General features: G+C 44.5%; 1 protein-coding gene across 1 annotated transcript in view; it reads left to right on the forward strand.

Annotated features, from left to right (window-relative positions):
* RPA1 (replication protein A1) overlaps nt 1–19,614 on the forward strand; it is a 35,570-nt gene continuing 15,956 nt past the window's right edge. Inside the window, exons 1-7 of the mRNA XM_038759174.1 lie at nt 1–85; nt 6,737–6,787; nt 7,842–7,920; nt 9,707–9,815; nt 10,342–10,430; nt 16,694–16,786; nt 18,590–18,722. Coding sequence (XP_038615102.1) covers nt 53–85; nt 6,737–6,787; nt 7,842–7,920; nt 9,707–9,815; nt 10,342–10,430; nt 16,694–16,786; nt 18,590–18,722 — 587 coding nt within the window. The 5' untranslated portion in view covers nt 1–52. The remainder of the gene's footprint in view (nt 86–6,736; nt 6,788–7,841; nt 7,921–9,706; nt 9,816–10,341; nt 10,431–16,693; nt 16,787–18,589; nt 18,723–19,614) is intronic.

Below are 19,614 nucleotides of genomic sequence, written 5' to 3' on the forward strand. Positions count from 1 at the left end.
GAAGCGCGAGCGCGAGCGCGGGAGAAGGAGGGCGTGAGGCGACGCGGGAGCCATGAGCGGGCGGCTGAGCGAGGGGGCCATTGCGGTGAGGGAAGCCGGTGTCGGGGGGGACCAAGGCCTTCCCCTAGACCGTTAGCTCCTTATTTTATTTGGTTAATATCAATCAATCGTATTTATTGGTACTTCCCAAGAGCTTAGTCCAGTGCTCTGCACATAGTAAGCGCTCAATAAATACGATTGATGATGATGATGATGATTGAGCGCTTACTGTGTGCAGAGCACTGGACTAAGCGCTTGGGAAGTCCAAGTTGGCAAAATAGACAGTCCCTACCCAACAGTGGGCTCACAGTCTAAAATATGTTTGGTTTTGTTCTCTGCCTCCCCCTTCTAACTAATTAAGTAATTAATGATGGCATTTATTAAGCGCTTACTATGTGCAAAGCACTGTTCTAAGCGCTGGGGAGGTTACAAGGTGATCAGGTGGCCCCACGGGGGGCTCACAGTCTTCATCCCCGTTTTGCAGATGAGGGGACTGAAGCCCAGAGAAGTGAAGTGACTTGCCCGAAGTCACACAGCTGACATTTGGTGGAGCCGGGGTGACTTATTGAGCGCTGACTGGGTGCAGAGCACTGGACTAAGCGCTTGGGAAGTACAAGTTGGCGACATAGACAGGCCCTACCCAACAGTGGGCTCACAGTCTAAAAGGCTCACAGTCTAAAATATGCTAGGTTTGGTTCTCTGCCTCCCCCTTCTAACTAATTAATTAATTAATGATGGCATTTATTAAGCGCTTACTATGTGCAAAGCGCTGTTCTAAGCGCTGGGGAGGTTACAAGGCGATCAGGTGGCCCCCCGGGGGGCTCACAGTCTTCACCCCCGTTTTACAGATGAGGGAACTGAGGCCCAGTGAAGTGACATGCCCGAAGTCACACAGCTGACATTTGGTGGAGCCGGGGTGACTTATTGAGCGCTTACTGTGTGCAGAGCACTGGACTCAGCGCTTGGGAAGTACAAGTTGGCAACATAGAGAGACGGGCCCTACCCAACAGTGGGCTCACAGTCTAAAATATGTTTTGGTTTTGTTCTCCACCTTCCCCTTCTAGACTGTGAGCCCACTGTTGGGTAGGGACCGTCCCTACATAATAATAATAATAATAATGATGGCATTTATTAAGCGCTTACTATGTGCAAAGCACTGTTCTAAGCGCTGGGGAGGTTACAAGCTGATCAGGTTGTCCCACGGGGGGCTCACAGTCTTAATCCCCATTTTACAGATAAGGGAACTGAGGCCCAGAGAAGTTAAGTGACTTGCCCAAAGTCACACAACTAAGTTTCGGAGCCGGGATTTGAACCCATGACCTCTGACTCCAGACCCCGTACTCTTTCCACTGAGCCACGCTGCTTCTCATATTGCCAACCTGTACTTCCCAAGCGCTTAGTACAGTGCTCTGCACACAGTAAGCGCTCAGTAAATACGATTGATTGTGGGCAGGGAAGTGGGTCTGTTATAGGGTGCACTTTCAGCGCTTAGTACAGTGCAACAAACTTAGCGCTCAACAAGTACCATGGATTTATTTATGGGGGTTGGGGGTGGGATCTGGAGCTGGGAGCAAAAACAATTCCGTGCCCTGGAAACGAGGGGGCAACAAGGGACTCAATCAATCAATCGTATTTATTGAGCGCTTACTGTGTGCTGTACTAAGCGCTTGGGAAGTACAAGTTGGCAACATAGACGGTCCCTACCCAACAGTGGGCTCACAGTCTAAAAGGCTCACAGTCTAAAATATGTTTGGTTTTGTTCTCCGCCTCCCCCTTCTAGACTGTGAGCCCACTGTTGGGTAGGGACCGTCCCTACATAATAATAATAATAGTAATAATGGCATTTATTAAGCGCTCACTATGTGCTAAAGCACTGTTCTAAGCGCTGGGGAGGTTACAAGGTGATCAGGTTGTCCCACAGAGGGCTCACAGTCTTAATGCCCATTTTCCAGATGAGGTAACTGAGGCCCAGAGAAGTTAAGTGACTTGCCCAAAGTCACGCAGCTAAGTGGCGGAGCCAGGATTTGAACCCATGACCTCTGACTCCAGAGCCCATACTCTTTCCACTGAGCCACACTGCTTCTCATATTGCCAACTTGTACTTCCCAAGTGCTTAGTACATTGCTCTGCACACAGTAAGCGCTCAATAAATACGATTGATTGTGGGCAGGGAAGTGGGTCTGTTATAGGGTGCACTTTCAGCGCTTAGTACATTGCAACGCCCTTAGCGCTCAATAAGTACCATGGATTTATTTATGGGGGCGGGGGGTGGGATCCAGAGCTGGGAGCAAAAACAGTTCTGTGCCCTGGAAACGAGGGGGCAACAAGGGAATCAATCAATCAATCGTATTTATTGAGCGCTTACTGTGTGCAGAGCACTGTACTAAGTGCTTGGGAAGTACAAGTTGGCAACATATAGAGACAGTCCCTACCCAACAGTGGGCTCACAGTCTAAAAGGGAAGCAGCGTGGCCCACTGGAAAGAGCCCGGGCTTTGGAGTCAGAGGTCGTGGGTTCAAGTCCCGGCTCTGTCAACCGCCAGCTGTGTGACCTTGGACAAGTCACTTAACTTCTCTGGGCCTCAGTTACCTCATCTGTAAAATGGGGATTAAGACTGTGAGCCCTCCGTGGGACAACCTGATCACCTTGTAACCTTCCCAGCGCTTAGAACAGTGCTTTGCACATAGTAAGCGCTTAATGCCATTATTATTGTTATTATTATTATTATAAGTAGGGCTTGGCCTAGTTCGGCCTCTCCCATAAAGTGTTTAGTACAGTGGCCTAGTTTGGCATCTCCCTAGTTTGGCTTAGTACAGTGCTCCGCACACAGTAAGCGCTTGATAAATACGATTGAATGAATGGATAAAGGCCTGGGTTGAAGTAAGTCCTGGCCCTTGATTCGTAATTAAATTTATCTTTAATTACTTAATGAAGGCATTTGTTAAGCACTTACTGTGTGCAAAGCACTGTTCTAAGCGCTGGGGTGGATACAAGGCGATCAGGTTGTCCCACGTGGGGCTCACAGACTTCATCCCCATTTTACAGATGAAGGAACTGAGGCTCAGAGAAGTTAAAGTGACTTGCTCAGAGAAGTTAAGTGACTTGCCCAGAGTCACTTTACCCACTTGACATCTCCGGGCCTCAGTTCCCTTCTCTGTAAAATGGGGATAATAATAATAATGATGGCATTTAAGTGCTTACTATGTGCAAAGCACTGTTCTAAGCGCTGGGGAGGTTACAAGGCGATCAGGTTGTCCCACCGGGGGCTCACAGTCTTCATCCCCATTTTTACAGATGAGGTAACTGAGGCCCAGAGAAGTTGTGACTTGCCCAAAGTCACACAGCTGACAATTGGCGGAGCTGGGATTTGAACCCATGACCTCCGACTCCAAATCCCGGGGATGAAGACTGTGAGCCCCATGTGGGACGTGGATTCGGTTCAGCCTGATTACCTTGTAATAATGAAAATAATGGTATTTGATAAGCGCTTACTATGTGCTGAGCAGTGTTCTAAGCGCTGGGGTAGATACAAGGTAATCAGGTTGTCCCACGTGGGGTTCACAGTCTTCATCCCCATTTTACAGATGTGGTAACTGAGGCCCAGAGAAGTGAAGTGATTTGCCCAAAGTCACACAGCTAAGTGGCAGAGCTGGGATTCGAACCCATGACTTCGGGCTCCCAAGCCCGTGCTCTTTCCACTAAGCCATGCTGCTTCTCTTTATCTACCCCAGCGCTTAGTACAGTGCCTAGAACATTGTAAGCACTTAACAGATACCATTAAAAAAAAGTTTTCCTTGATGTACGTGCTCACCTGATGTCCGATCAGTGTGTTGGCTCCCTTCTTGTGAGATGTTTTATTATTATTAGTGTCAAGTATTAGTGTTAAGTCAGGGGTAGCTTCAGGGTAATCGAGTTGGACACAGTCCCTGTTCCACATGAGGTTCACAGCCTAAGAAGGAGTAGGATTTAATCCCCATTTTACAGCTGAGGAAACTGAGGCAGAGGGAAGTTAAGTGACTTGGCCAAGGTCACTCAGCAGGCAGTTGGCAGAGCATTAATCTCCAGTGGCTACCAGTCAACCTACGCATCAGGCAAAAACTCCTCACTCTCGGCTTCAAGGCTGTGCATCACCTTGCCCTTCCTACCCATCTCCCTTCTTTCCTTCTCCAGCCCAGCCCGCACCCTCCGCTCCTCTGCCGCTCACCTCCTCACCGGGCCTCGCTCTCGCCTGTCCCGCCGTCGACCCCCGGCCCACGTCCTCCCCCTGGCCTGGAATGCCCTCCCTCTGCCCATCCGCCGCGCTAACTCTCTTCCTCCCTTCAAGGCCCTGCTGAGAGCTCACCTCCTCCAGGAGGCCTTCCCAGACTGAGCCCCTTCTTTCCTTTCCCCCTCGTCCCCCTCTCCATCCCCCCCATCTTATCTCCTTCCCTTCCCCACAGCACCTGTATATATGTATATATGTTTGTACATATTTATTACTCTATTTATTTGTTCTACTTGTACATATCTATTCTATTTATTTTATTTTGTTTGTATGTTTGGTTTTGTTCTCTGTCTCCCCCTTTTAGACTGTGAGCCCACTGTTGGGTAGGGACTGTCTCTGTATGTTGCCAGTTTGTACTTCCCAAGCACTTGGTACAGTGCTCTGCACATAGTAAGCGCTCAATAAATATGATTGATGATGATGATGATGGAATTCCCTCCCTCCGCACATCCACCAAGCTAGCTCTCTTCCTCCCTTCAAAGCCTTACTGAGATCTCACCTCCTCCAGGAGGCCTTCCCGGACTGAGCCCCCTCCTTCCTCTCCCCCTCCCCATTCCCCCCGCCCTACCTCCTTCCCCTTCCCACAGCACCTGTATATATGTTTGTGCAGATTTATTACTCTGTTTATTTTACTTGTACATATTTACATACTTATTTTATTTTGTTAATATGTTTTGTTGCCTGTCTCCCCCTTCTAGACTGTGAGCCCACTGTTGGGTAGGGACCGTCTCTATATGTTGCCAACTTGTACTTCCCAAGCGCTTAGTACAGTGCTTTGCACACAGTAAGCGCTCAGTAAATACGATTGAGTGAATGAATTAATAATAACAATGGGGTTTGTTAAGCCCTTCCTGTGTGCCAAACAGTGCTAAGAGCTGGGGCGGACAGAGGATAATCGGACAGGGCACGGTTCCTGTCCCACGATGCCTTCAGTCTGAGGTTGTGGAGAACAGGGATTTAATCCCCATTTTTCGCAGCTGAGAAAACCGAGGCTCAGAGAAGTTAAGTGATTTGACCAGGTTCATACACTAGGCAAGTGGCAGAGTCAAGACTAGAACCCAGGTCTCCTGATTCCCAGGCTTGTGCTCCTTTGTATAGGCCATTCTGCTTCTCGGAAGTTGTATGTTCTGTTGGTCAGACTCCCCCTTAAAACCTAAGGGGTTGACAGTATTACTATCAATCAGTGGTATTTTTTAAGCACTTACTGTGTGCAGAGCACTCTACTAAGTGCTTGGGAGAGTACAATACATCAGAGTCTGTAGTGGAAGGTGCCAAGTTATGGGGGTGGAAAATATTCTGTGGTGAGCTGAGGGAGGGCAGATGGTAGAAAACAGGAAGAATAATGACTGATGTGTATACCAAATGTTCTTGGAGGCAGAGAACAGTGAAATCACATCAAATGACCAGTCTTTTTCTTTTTTTAATGGCATTTGTTAAGCACTTACTACGTGCCAGGCACTGTTCAAAGCACTGGAGTAGATACAAGCAAATCAGGTTGAACACAGTCCCTCATAGGGCTCACAGTCCTAATCCCCGTTTTACAGATGAGGTAACTAAGGCCCAGAGAAGTGAAGTGTTTTGCCCAAAGTCACACAGCAGACAAGTGGCAGAGCCAGGACTAGGACCCAGGGCCTCCTGACTCCCAAGCCCGTGCTCTAATAACTAAACCACGCTGCTTCTTGTTCAGTCTTCCCAGTACTGTCCCATCCCAAACAACAACCTCATCCAACCTTAGTTTTCAACGGATGGAATTTTGACATAATTTTAAACAAAACTATGTTGACAATAGAATAAGAAATAGGGTTGCAGTTATTGTCAGAGACCTCTATCGTATTCCAAAGAAAAAATCATACCTGTTACCCAAACTGCTGGTAACGTTGAAGTCTTTCACATGCTCTGAGGTATAAGACCTCTGTTAGCGGAGTCATCTTGGAAAACAAAAATTTCATCTATAAGTACAGGGTTGTGGATCTTCATGTGTTTGAAGAGGCAGTCTGAGTCATGGGAAAAGTCAAAGACTGTTGTTTAGAAAGAGATGGTATATGTAAGCAGGTTCAGACTGTAAGCTCGTGGACAGGGAATGTGTCTGCCAACTCTGTTGTATTAATAATGATGGTATTTGTTAAGCGCTTACTGTATGCCAAGTACCGTTCTAAGCTCCCACGCGCTTAGTACAGTGCACTGCACACAGTAAGCGTTCAATGCATACGACTGATATACTTGCCCGCAATGGCGGTGAAGCTCAGGCATAAGTTTCTGAAGGAGAAATGACTAAATAGGTGAATACCCATTTCTAGAATGATATACGTTCCAGAGTCTGAGTTTACATAAGCCAACGGTTGCTTTAGGTCTGTGTGTGCAGAAATGTTGAGACAATCTTCAGTGACGATTTGAATCTTCTAGCAACTTTGAAGAATGTTTTCTGTCTTTTCAGGCCATCATGCAACAGGGAGATTCTCCTGAAAAACCTATTCTCCAAGTCATTGTGAGTATCCACAGATGCAGTGCATCTCCAATTAACTCTTTTCCGTGTGGTTCACGATGTTTTGGTGATGTAGTCTCTTGTTGCGAGTAGAGAGCATTGGACATGCCTCAGCCCTGAAACTCTAGAACCAAGAACTGGCGTGAAATAATTGACTATCTTGATGGTTTTGTCCTGGATTATGTGCCCTCTCTGGTCCCTGCCTGCCACTTTACTGCAGGGGCACAGGATGTGTCAAGCAAGTAGGCGGATATAAGTGCTGAACTTTTCAAAATGCCCATAGAGGTTTTGTTTTTTTAACATGCCCGAAGTGACTGCAGCATAGTGCCCTGCAGTCAGGTTCCCTTCCCAAACTCTCAAGCCATTTTGGGGGATCCCTGCCTGTCCACCTCATGGACTACCCAGTGGTCAGAAATCTTCACCACTGATATCACAACCCCAGGAGGCAGAGGCAGGATTGAACCCAGGTGTCCTGATTTTCAGAGCTGCGTTCTATCCACTGGATCAATGGCAGGACTCGAGTGGTGCTTTAATAAAGAGCAAATGTGGACATGTTCATTTGGGGGTTTTTTTGTTGGGTTTTTTTTCAATACCAGCACAACAAATTTTGGCTACTGAGTCCTAGAGGTGGAATTTGTCTTTTTTTTTTCCTCATTTAAAAATGATTTCTTGAGCTGGAGTACTCGGTATCTGTGGGGTAGGGTACGGACCGACAGGAACAGAGAATCCGAATGGGGCCTCTGTTTCCCCTTCTCCTGCCAGGAAGATGGTAGCTGAAATGGGTGAAATTAAACTCCATTCATTCATTCATTCAATCGTATTTATTGAGCACTTACTGTGTGCAGAGCAATGTACTAAGCGCTTGGGAAGTACAAGTTGGCAACAGATAGAGACGGTCCCTACCCAGCAGCTGGCTCACAGTCTAGAAATGAGCAAGTATTTTATTCCCACTTTTCTGTCACTGATATATGGGTGTTCCAGGAGAGTGGGCCAAGTGATATTTTCTTTTTTTTTTTTCTTTCCCTACCTGGATAATGATTCAACTTTTCCATCATAGAACATCCGGGCCATATCTACAGGAAATGGTCCCAACCGTTACCGACTCCTCATGAGTGATGGATTGAACACTCTCTCCTGTGAGTATAGTGTATGTACAGTGAGGAATTTTTTGTGAATGCTTAAATGGCAAAAGTGCCCCTATTTCCTTGCAAACCAGTATTTCAGGGCATCCAAGAACTATACTTGAGCTTGGCAGGACAGTTCACTCAGGCAGAATCGCAGCTGGCAGAGCATTCTAACAGTACAACAGTCCAAGTGGAAAGCTGCCACTTGGCTTAATTAATTGTCTCTAACTGGCTGTGTATGTTTGCCGTGTGATTAATTTCCCTGGGGACGATATTGACTTTTAGTGAATGCGATAGGGTAGCTGTCCCGTACCTGCTTTTTTTTTGTTTTGTTTCTGTTGGGAACTTGAAAGGAAAGAATACGTCTGGGGATTTTGTGACTGGAATTAACAAGCACGTGCTGAACATTGTGAGACCTCTTTACTGCTTTTTTGTTTGTTTAACTCACCTGCTACAAAACCTGAGTGGTCTCATGTTAGAGACATATAAAAGTTCCAACAAATTGTTGGTAAGGTACAAAGTAGCAAATGTAGTCAATTGTTTGGTTTCCGTTAACATATCTAGATCACTAAGGCCTGTTTTCAGGAGGGTTTTTTCCAGGAGAATATGGTATAAGGCACAGCTTTCCAGGGAGCAAGTCAAATGCCCAGGGTCAAACCAAATAGCAAGTGGTTCAGAAACCACTTAGAAACAGTCCCATCTTTGAACAAGAAATACGGGTTTCAGCTCATCGATGGTGATAAGCAGAGTGAGCGTCTTAAACCGTTTCCTCCCTGGGAATCCTCAAAGTTCAGCCGCACTGGAATGGGAAGAGTTGGCCCCAGGAATCTTGAGCATCAACCATTGTGTGGGCTGAAGGGGCAGTCAGGTAACCCCAAAGACGCACATTTTAAACTGGTGGCCTACCTGTGAGCCCAACCTAGCATTTTCCAGTATACTGAAATCTACGGCAACGGAAAATAACTTCCCATGCCTCTCTCATTCAGTTTGCAGTTGAAGCTGGTGACACCTGTGACATTAAATGCTATTCGGGAGCCATTCATTTTCTTTCTTTCCCGTGGCTCTTCAGTTTGCCTTGTGTAGGCATGGCTTCTGACTTAAAGCTTGTAACTTAAAGCTTTCATCTTAGAATCCTCCATCTGGAGTGCTCTGGTTCAGTACTAAGTTGCATGGTGTCTGTTCACTTCGATCCGTGACTTTTGGACATTGGATAATTGCCCCAACCCCACAACACTCAAGTACATATGTTTAAATTAGATATTATAAATTACTTATTCAAATTAATGTCTGTCTCCTCTAAACTGTAAGCTTGTATGGGAAGGGGATGTGTCTGCTCATTCTGTTGTAGTGTACTCTCCCAAGTGCTTAGTACAATGCTGTGCACATAGTAAGCGCCCAATAAACACTACTGATTAATTGTGCATTATGCATCGTGCCCGTAACTCAGTCAACGAATAGTATTTATTAAGCGACTCCTGGGTGCTGAACACTGTACTAAGTGCTTGGAAGAGTACAGTGGAATTAGTAAACATGGCCCCTGTCCTCAAGGAGCCTTCAGTCTAGTGGGAGAGGCAGACTCTAAAATAAATTACAGAGAGGAGGAAGTAATAGAGAATAAAGATAAGTAAGGGGCAGGGAATAGCCAGCTGCTTAGGAAGCTGGAAATGTTTAAGTGGGAGTTGCAGAGGCTCTGGGGCGGGTGATGCGAAGTCAGTTAGCCTTCAGGCTCTTTTGAATGAAATGGAGTGGCCAAAGCCAGCATCTCACGGGAGTCTGATCTCATTCTTGTGGCTTGCAGCTTTCATGTTGGCAACCCAGTTGAACTCTCTGGTTGAAGAAGAACGCCTGTCCACGAACTGCATCTGCCAGATTAACCGGTTCATCGTGAACTCTCTGAAAGAAGGAAGGTACGACTTGGCTCTCTGCCATCAAACATGGCCATTGTCGGGGGTCTGGGTTAGTCGCAAGTCATAAGAAAGAATTCACAGGCTCTATCTTTGGTCTTTATCAGATGGCAACTCTTCGTGAGGTCCAGGGCTCGGATGTCATGCCTATCAAAACACCCCAGGGAAGGAATTCCCAAAGTCCTAGATGGGTGTCTGAATCTCCTGGTTGAGAGGAAAGACTTGCATTGCTGTTTTGAGCTCTCCCTTATAGTCTCCTCTTAGGAAACAGCTAAAAAGAAGGACCACCTATGTAATCATGGGTCATGAAACAGTAAAGCAAGGTCCTAAGCACTAAGGAGAGTATTCAGGTTGAGAGCTAAAAGGTTATTGGTAAGAGCTAGGGCTATTGAATGGAAAAAGAGTTAAGGGAAGCAGCAGTGTCAGGAGGGTCGATAGGATTCCATTGCTTAAGGCAGCCTGTGAGTCACTAAGCTCTTTGATGTGATGCTCATACACGATGCACTATTACTGGTCTGTTCGTTTGTAGGAAAGTGATTATATTGATGGATTTGGATGTTCTGAAACTTGCCGAAGAAGTTGGAGCGAAGATTGGCAACCCGGTGCCATACAATGAAGGTAGGGCACTGGCATTTTGCATAGGTGATGCCGACAGCAGGAGCTGAGCAGTTCTGGGTGTAGATCTGGAGGCTTGCCACCTTGCCTCTGTCCTCACTCTCAATTTGGTGAGAGCTAAAGGATGGCTCCTGGCTCAGGTACGGAGTAGTTCGATCAATGCTGTTTGGTTTTTTTTTTTTGCCTGAAGAAATGGCATTCAGTACTTGTTAAAACAGGAGGAAAGAAATCCCACTTGTTGCTGTTGGGCAGAATTAATCATTTTTCTTTGCCAGAGTTAACATTATTATCAAAGGACAGAAAGTGGAGGTTATAAATTTGCCCTGAATAGGAAGATCTACCATTTTTTGAAAGCTGTGAAAGGTTAGCTGCCACAATTTTTGAATGAATGAAATTAGCGGCACAGCGACTAATCCTAATCAATTAGAAATACCGTTGTTTGAAAATTCAATGAATAACATGTTTTACGTAAATGATTTTTCTTGACTCACACGGCAGCTTAATGTTTGTAAGCTATAGTCGGTTATCTATTGGAATTGTGTCTCACTGTTGCTTAGAGGCAGCTGACATTTGAAATATTTACGAGGGATGCAGGTTTTCCTAGGCAGACTTATTCTAATTGGTTATGCATACGGTAAATTTTTACATACGGCCCTCAAACACCGAACACAATCTCTTCTGTAGTAGAACCGCTTTTCAGTCTTGCTAAAAATCTGTGATGTTTCAACCGACTGTCTAGTGGTTCTTGTGTGTTTTTTCCCCGTTTTGTTTGGACTTCTGGTGTTTGTTGGTGCTGCTTTTATTAAGCTGTAGAGGAGGTCCTTGTTCTTGCCACAGGTGAGTAGAAGGAAAAGGTGCTATTTTAGGACAGGGACCAGAGCAATAGGGTGGTGTTTGTAGATCAGTTGTCTTTTGGTTTCATTCAGTCCTTGCCTCAGAATGGTCAGTGAGGTTTGAAGGTCATTCCCACCTGAGGCATTTATTCCCAGCCAGTGTTTTCTCAAGAACTAGCGTATTGGCAAAGGTTTCGGTTTGCCCTGACCCCCATCCCTGTCCTCGGCTCCTTGTTCCTTCCTCTCCTTTCCAGGGACCTCCCCATCTCCCCTGGATTTTTGCTGTAAAATCGCTGGGTCGGGCAAAGTAGGTAGGTGGAAAAGAATAGAGAAAAAGAGAAACTCTGGAAATGACAACCTACAGGATTTGAAATTTTGACCTGAAAATTGCCTCAGGTGCATATGCAAAGCAAATTTGGTACAAATATTTGTTTGCCAGCTCACACTTAATTGTTTCGTGCACCTGATTGTGGTCTTCAAGAAGCTCCAGATGGCCAGGTTTCCACAAATGTTAACTTAATTCAGTAGTCAAACAATACCACTGCTGGAGGCTCTCTGCTCTGACATATCTATTTGAGGTTAATGTCTTTCTCTCCATTCTTGCCTGCCTCCTGCCACTGTTTCTTAATTACACATGGTACTACCAGCTGTAAAGGGTGGGTGATGAGCCCTCTAATGGAACTTTCTACTCTAGGGCATGTTTCCCGCAAAGGTAACCCCAGTAGTTCCCACAGAGACCATGGCAGTGGTACAAGTTTGTCTCTGGGACAGATTTCATAAACTGTGCCTTTTCAAGCTTCGCAGTATAGCGATGGTGGGATGGGGGAAGAGAGAGTTGCCAGGACACACAATTCCTTGTACTGTGAACACCTCTGCACATAATAAGTTCTCAGTAAATACCACTGATTGATTGATTGATTGATGACACCTTTCCCGGCAGGGTTGTAGTGTGTGCTGAAAAACAGACGAACCCAAAACTCAGGAAAGGGCTCCAGGAGGCCAGAATTGTGCTCAGGTAACCAAGCAGTGCACCTCCTACCAACCTCCTCCGTGATTAGCCCCTGGAGTAGGAAACTTTAAGAGAAGCTTAGTGCATGCAAGAGGAGGAACCAGTATTTAGGAAGGGAGCGAGGAGAGGCTTGCCAAACTGGTGTGTGCATAGAGAGAGAAAGCAATAAATTCTACTTAGACTGCGAGTCCCATGTGGAACAGGGACTGTGTCTGACCCAATTAACTTGTATCTACCACAGCCCTTAGAACAGTGCTGGATACATAGGAATTGCTTAATAAAATTATTATTGTGAAGGTGAAGAGTGAGTGGGGGGGGGTGAGGAAATTTATGGATTAAAAAATGTAAAGGGCATTCTTGAAATTGAGTTGCGCCCAAGGCTACAAGCAGAGAAGCACCGAAATGTGCATTGGAGTGTCTTAAAGCTATCCCATTATGCTGTCAGTTTTCCACTTTAAATAAAGTATTTTTTATTGAGTTTTCCGAATGTCAGTAATAACGCTTTAGTGCAGAAGGGTAGAGATTCATGATTCATGTACTGTAGATACCAGGTGATTATTGGGTTTTGGTGCTCAGGGTTAGCAATGGATTTTTTGCACGACTACCTATAATCAAACTAGACACATCCTTGCAAATCAAGTATTATAATTCTGTGCTCTCAATTAGCCTTATTTAGCTTTCTTGAGGAAAATAAATTTCATTGTTGCGAAACGTTACCAAAATACCGGGGGAAATTGATCAAAGTTTTTCTGTTGAGTTCTGCCAGTTGTCTGTTATCAGAAAGTTTTGTAATTATTGAGACTGAGTCTTGCTATGAAAAGAAAGCCTGAGCGTGTACATGTTTTGTTTTGTTGTCTGTCTCCCCCTTCTAGACTGTGAGCCAGCTGTTGGGTAGGGACCGTCTCTATATGTTGCCGACTTGTACTTCCCAAGCGCTTAGTACAATGCTCTGCACACAGTAAGCGCTCAATAAATGCGATTGAATGAATGAATAAATATGATTTAATGAATAATAATAGGAATTCTTCTCTTGTGGTAGAATCTGATTTCCTCCCTAGTCTTGCCAGTAGGTTAAAAAAAAAAAAAAAAAGCCAAAGCCATCGGTCCACAGAATTTTAACTAGCCTACAGATGCTCCTGGATTTCCCCCCCCCCTACAAACTTATTAATATAATTACAGAGATGCATTTTATGGCAACCATTGTTTAGTTTGTCCTGGGTTAAGGGCTGGGTCCCTGAATCCCGGCATTTCTGCTCAGTCCTGCTACTGAACCCTTCATTTCTCAGCTGGAAAGTTTGGGGAAGTGGAGAGCAAGGAGGTGAGGGAGGTTGGAAGAATGGAAGGCTCTATTTTCAGAGCATATTACCACTCTCAGAACCTGCAAGTTTTCATCTAAGGTGAGAGGAGTCCAAACACTGTAGAGGTCCCAGGGCTCTGCCCACAAGTAGCAGGGCTGAATCTGGCAAGTTCTAAGTGTGTGCTTGAGGGGGGGTGATTTTTAAATTCCTCTTTGTCCAGAACCTCACTCCATTTGGGATCAACTTCCCTTACATCTGGTCAAGGTACTGTGAGCTTTTATTGATTTTTTTTGCTTAAGTGGCTTAGAATCAGGTGAATTTTCCTAGGTTGCACATTGGTAGTTTCTCGCAAACTGCCAGATGCCGTTAGTTGTTTCACTTTTATGTTTCTTTTTCATTTTGGACTACCGAAAATGATTGTTAATGTGATCAGGTAGTATACACTACAAAAATATTTGGGTTTCTCTATGTGATTTACTCATATTAATATCTGTCTCCTCCTTTAGACTTTAAGCTTCTTGTGGGCAGGGAACATGTCAGTCAACTCTGTTGGGTAATACTCTCCTAAGTGCTTAGTACAGTGCTCTGTACACAGTAAGCGCTCAATAAATACAATTAATAACGTATGAATCTTTGTAAACTTAATCTGGAAAGTGCCCCTTTTTGGCTAAGTGATTTTTTTAATTGGCTTCTGCTAAAGGTCACTGAGAAATTGCCGAAAGGTTTCACAGAATAACCAATCAAAGAAAAGCCATTTCACCATACGGATACATTAAATAATATGGGAGTGTACAAAGGAAATACAGAATTGTCTTTTTGAGTAATGATCTAGTTTGCTACAGAGTAAATGAACATCTAGATCAGGGAGTAACATTTTAAGTGTTGATGTAGAGAGGAAGAGTGTTGGGCTAAGACCAGGTCAGAGTCAATCCTGTCTGCCCCTATCAACACTGGGCTGTGGCTCTCCAAGTGCAGATTTGGCTAGTTAGAAAAAAGTAGCACAAAACCTGTGATGATGCTGTGGCCAGTAACCGGGACACGTCGGCAAGACTGAGCTCATCGTTGGCAGGGAATGTGCCTGTTTGTTGTTGTATTGTACCCTCCCAAGTGCTTAGTACAGTGCTTTGCAGATAGTAAGCACTCAAATACGATTGAATGAAGGAATGAAATGCAAAAATCAGATTGATTCCATGATCATTTGTAGTATTTGGTTTTTGTCCCCTTATAAGCCCTTGGTGTGACTCTCCTTTGGAACGCAGAGCAGAACCCAACCACAATGATTAAAGGACTATTTGGGAAGTAATATGGCCTAATGGGGGCAAAAAAATAATGGTACTTGTTAAGCACTTACTTTGTAAGTAAGGCACTGTACTAAGCACTGGGGTGGATACAAGCAAATCATGTTGGACACAGTCCCTGTCCCATGCAGGGCTCACAGTCTGAATCCCCATTTTACAGATGAGGTAACTGAGGAACAGAAGTGAAGTGACTTGCCCAAGTCCACACAGCAGACAGGTGGTGGAGCTGGGATTAGAGCCCATGACCTTCTGGCCCCCAGGCCCATGCTCTATTCACTATGCCGTGCTGGGAGTCAGAGGACCTGAGTTCTAATCCTGGCTCTGGCGCTTGTCCCCTGTGTGACCGTGGGCAAGTCATTTAACTTGTCTGCACCTCAGTTACCCTATCTGGAAAATGGGGATTAAATCCTCTCCCCTCCGGTTTAGAGTGAGCCTCATGTGGAGCAGGGACTGTGTCCATCCTGATAAACTTTTATCTATCCCATTGTTTGGACACATAGTAAGCACTTAACAGGTACCATAAAAAGGGACAAGAACAAGTTCCAGACAGAATTAGTTGGAAAGATTAGGACTCCTCATTATGGAAGGGCAGAGGCCCGAGGGAGACTTGATTCTGGTTGACAAAATCATGGCGGGACGTGGAGGGTAGAATTGTCCCCAAATCCAGGATTTCTAGGTCCCTGGTGTAAAAAGTGGTAAACAAACGGAGTTCTTTCTGGGTGGAGAAAATACCAACAAGTTCAAGAAAGTTAGGCTTAATTAATGAACAAAGTCCATTATGAGTTAAGGAATGGGCTTCATGGTTAGAATGCTGGAGAAGAGTTTAGTTACCTTCATGTAGGATTAAAAAAATGAAAAATTAGGGCTAATAAGAAGTACCCTGTGGAAACACAGTGATATACAGATGGAGGACAACCTTCAAATTGTTTCTTCCAAGTTGCCACTGTTGCAGACAGAATGCCTTGGTGCGTGTACCCTTGGACTGGCTCTGGAAGACATTCTTTGTTAGTTATTTAAGCTGCCTTCTCTGATTTTCAGCATTCTCTCAATTCATAAGGGGTGTGTGGGTGGAAGTGGCAGGGGGGAGAGTACACACCACCTTCCTACTCTTTCCAAGGTGGTTTTTTTTTTTCTGTTTGAGAGCCATGTTCATTTAACCCCCTGTTCCTTTGACCGTTGCCGTCTCCTTGACATACCTTCTTCTGAACTCTATTCTCCTCTCCCCCTGCTGGGGCGTTCACTAGCTCTTCCTGGTTATGTAGGACACTTTCAACTCCTTTTTCCTTCACCTGTCTATTGCAAAATGAGTTTGGTGTGTTGGCGGCAGGAGTGAAGGTAGAGTGGGAAGCCTTATTGAATGTGGTGTTTCTCTTTGAAGTTAGAGCACTTGAGAGACAACTGAGCTGCTTTTAGGTTTCTCCCTTACCACCCAGTTTATTCTTCTGCTAGTTCCTGCAGTGAACACACAATTCTGTTGATGACATCGATCTGTTGCTATGGAAATACAAGTAATGTCAGATTCAACCCAGTGACTTTACTGCAGGTTTGAGCAAGAGAAACCGACAGAAAGGAAGCGTATTAACTGAGTAAGCAGGTGAAAGGTAAATGGAGCCAGCCCTTTCTCTGTATATTGAAAACATAAAATGTACTCATCAAATTCGCTCCGTGTGTTTGAATGTCCCAGCATGTATTTTTGTCCTGGAGCGGTCTTTCACGAAATCAGAATTTCACAGCTCATCAGAGGATCTCCTTCGTCAAGATTACTTGAATTACTTTAAACTCAGACTCTTTGCGCTAAAGTACACTTTTTCCTCCTCTGGTCCTCCAGGGACTGGACAACAGCAGACAACTCCAGCTCCAGGCCCTACTGCCATTCCACCAGCCAGCAAGCCTCAGCAGCAGAACGGAAGCTCAGGATTGGGTAAGATCTGCTGCATAAGGAGATATGTGGTTAGCAGTGGATGTTGAATTTTTTTTTTTTTAAGTTCATGTTTCAGGAATTGAATCTGAGGCCAGAGAATGTCTGTGATCCCAAAGGTTGAAAAGCCACTCCCAAATCCTTCCTGTAAAATGCCTTGGGGGGTAAAAAAGAAAATGGAAAGAAATGGCTAAAGATAAAGATCTAAAGAATTGTAGCCGTGCATCATCTTAGTTTATCATCTTCCTCTGGTTCAACATTTTACCATAGGAGTTTCTCACAAATCCTGAAGTTTCACACCATCCTGCTGCCTGGGAACAAACTTGCTTTTTCAGTTCTCATTTTTTATCTAGTTCTAGACCCTCTGCTTAGTAAAACCGCATGAAATTGTTTGACTCTCTCTGCCTGACTTTTTCATTATGGGTTCTCATGGAATTTTGTTTGAACTATATCCTCCATATCTGTCACAGATCCCACTTGTTTTCAGTTTTCTAGATGAGAATTATTTATATCTCCTAACTTTCAGCATAGCAGCTGTAGAGGCTTTAATGACCGTATTTTGAGTGCTTTTTGGCTCTCGCTCTTGGGGAGATTGGAGGAGCCCCTTAGTCTAAGTTTGTAAAGTTGGTGACCTTCACAATCTATTTTGGATCTATTTTTAGGTTTGGAAATTTTTTGCTGTCTGTTTCACCAGATGTTACTGTCTTCCTGAATTAAAGTCGTCTAGTTTTCAAGGCCAAGACGATGAAAATCAAACACACTAAGAGTGTAGATTTAGTGGGCTCCCTGCCGTGGGTGTCAAGCATTTCTGGGGCTCCCTTCTGTTGACAATTTTTTCCACCAAACCCTTTGGGGAGAAGGAGGAATATTTTGTTACTGAAGTTATGCAACCGTGCAACAGAGGAGGCCACCTCCAAGGAAAGATACTTTTCTGTTGTACAGCGTTAATCCACACAGTCCAGTAAGTTTAGGTTTGTGTGAGAGAAAGAAAAGCTATTTAGCTGCTAAGAAGTGGTACAGCTTTCCTTCAGCCTGTGGTAAACTAGCCCAGTGGCAACCCCATCAATTCCCCACCAAGTTATTTTTTTAAGTCTTGGACAAATGAGGATCACCCTAGAAAGATCCTTCCTCATTCTTGATCCACTTGCCGGGCCATAGGGCAGTGGGACTTTTCTGGTGGTGTGTGGTGAGAATAATCAATCGGTCATATTGCGTGCTTACTAGAAGCAGAGCACTGTGCTGAGCCTTTGGGGAAGTGTATTGCAACAGAATTAGCAGACATGTTCCCTGTCCATAACAAGCTTACAATCTAGAGTTGGTAGACATGTTCCCTGCCCACAATGAGCTTACAGTTTAGAGAGTGCTGACAGTCTAGAAGGGGGAGAATAATGCAAAATAAATGCAGATATTGGTTGTTTGTGTCTTAGAGTGGAAATCCCTATACAGAGGCCCCAGAGTAACTTTTTAAAGCAAGATGCTGCTTAATAATTTGGGATTAGCTATAGGTGTCCTCCTTTATTTTAGCCCATTTGTAAGCATGATATTTCCCTTGAATCTGCCTCCCGTCTTCCGTCCTCCCCCGCTCCCCCGCAGCTAAGCAAATTTCTGTTTCTGGAAAGTCAAGTGACATGAACTCAGCAATGGCACTCGGTATGAATGGTGGTGATCTTGAATTCATAGAATAGGCGCACGAGACAAAATCTTTTTATTGTACTATTTCAGGTGGCTTGAGTTTTTTGTTGTTTTGGGGTGTTTTTTTTTTGTGTGTGTGTGGTTCATGTGTATTTTCCATCTCATTTTGAAAAGGTTCAGCTGGAACAAAGAGCTATGGGCCTGCAAAGTCATTCGCTAAAACTGGAAGCAGTAATTTATTGAGTACGCCTGGTGGATCTCATTCCAAAGTGGTCCCCATAGCCAGTCTCACTCCATACCAGTCCAAGTAAGTTATACTGTCTCTGCCAGGCACATTTAAAGTGCTCTCCTTGATCAGCCTGAAAAGCTGTTGTCGTTTATAGTAATTACGGTACTTAATAAGCGCTTACTGTGTGTCAAGCACTGTACTGAGCGCTGGGGTACATTGCAAATTAATCAGGTCGGACCCAGTCCCTGCCCCACATGGGGCTCGCAGTTTAAGTAGGAGGGATGCCAGGTAATGAATCCCCAATTTACAGATGGAGAAACTGAGGCACCCCTTCTGTATCCTTGAATTATTAGTTTGACCGATTAGGCATTTTTTGGTATTTTAGCATTGGGATGAATTCTTTATCTTTTGAACAATCCATGCCAAAAAAAATACAGCAGAAAGGAAAGGCTGTATAAGCTCTCCAGGGAGGTAGATATAGGCTACTGGTCTCACTGCTCTCAAGTTTCCATTTTGAATCTTCTTGCCTGAAAGAAAATCATACAAAGGCCAGATGGGAGATACTAAATAATACAACGGATCTATGTGGAAGCTTTCCTACATCTCCAAGGACCTTCACCAGTATTATTGTATTTATTCTCACATTTCTATAAAATAGAGAAGGGAAGGTATTTTACCTTTGGGGAAAGCGAGGCACAGAGACATTAAGTTACTTGCCTAAGGATACATAGCGATTGATGGAGTCAGGGCTAGGAGGGAAGTCTCCTAACAGAAATGTGAAATTGGTTAAATAATCAATTTGTATCATTAGAGCAGTTCCTTAAATGTAATATCTGCTGTGGCTGGGTTTTCATTAAGGATACATTGCTGTCTTGGGAGTTTTTTTTAGAGAATTAAAATTGTAGGTAACAGGAGAGTTACGTGATGTTTCATCACACTAAATGCTCGCTCCTTTTTTCTTTGACGCCAG

This window comes from Tachyglossus aculeatus, chromosome 17, assembly GCF_015852505.1.
Source record: "Tachyglossus aculeatus isolate mTacAcu1 chromosome 17, mTacAcu1.pri, whole genome shotgun sequence".
Taxonomy (NCBI): Eukaryota; Metazoa; Chordata; class Mammalia; order Monotremata; family Tachyglossidae; genus Tachyglossus; species Tachyglossus aculeatus.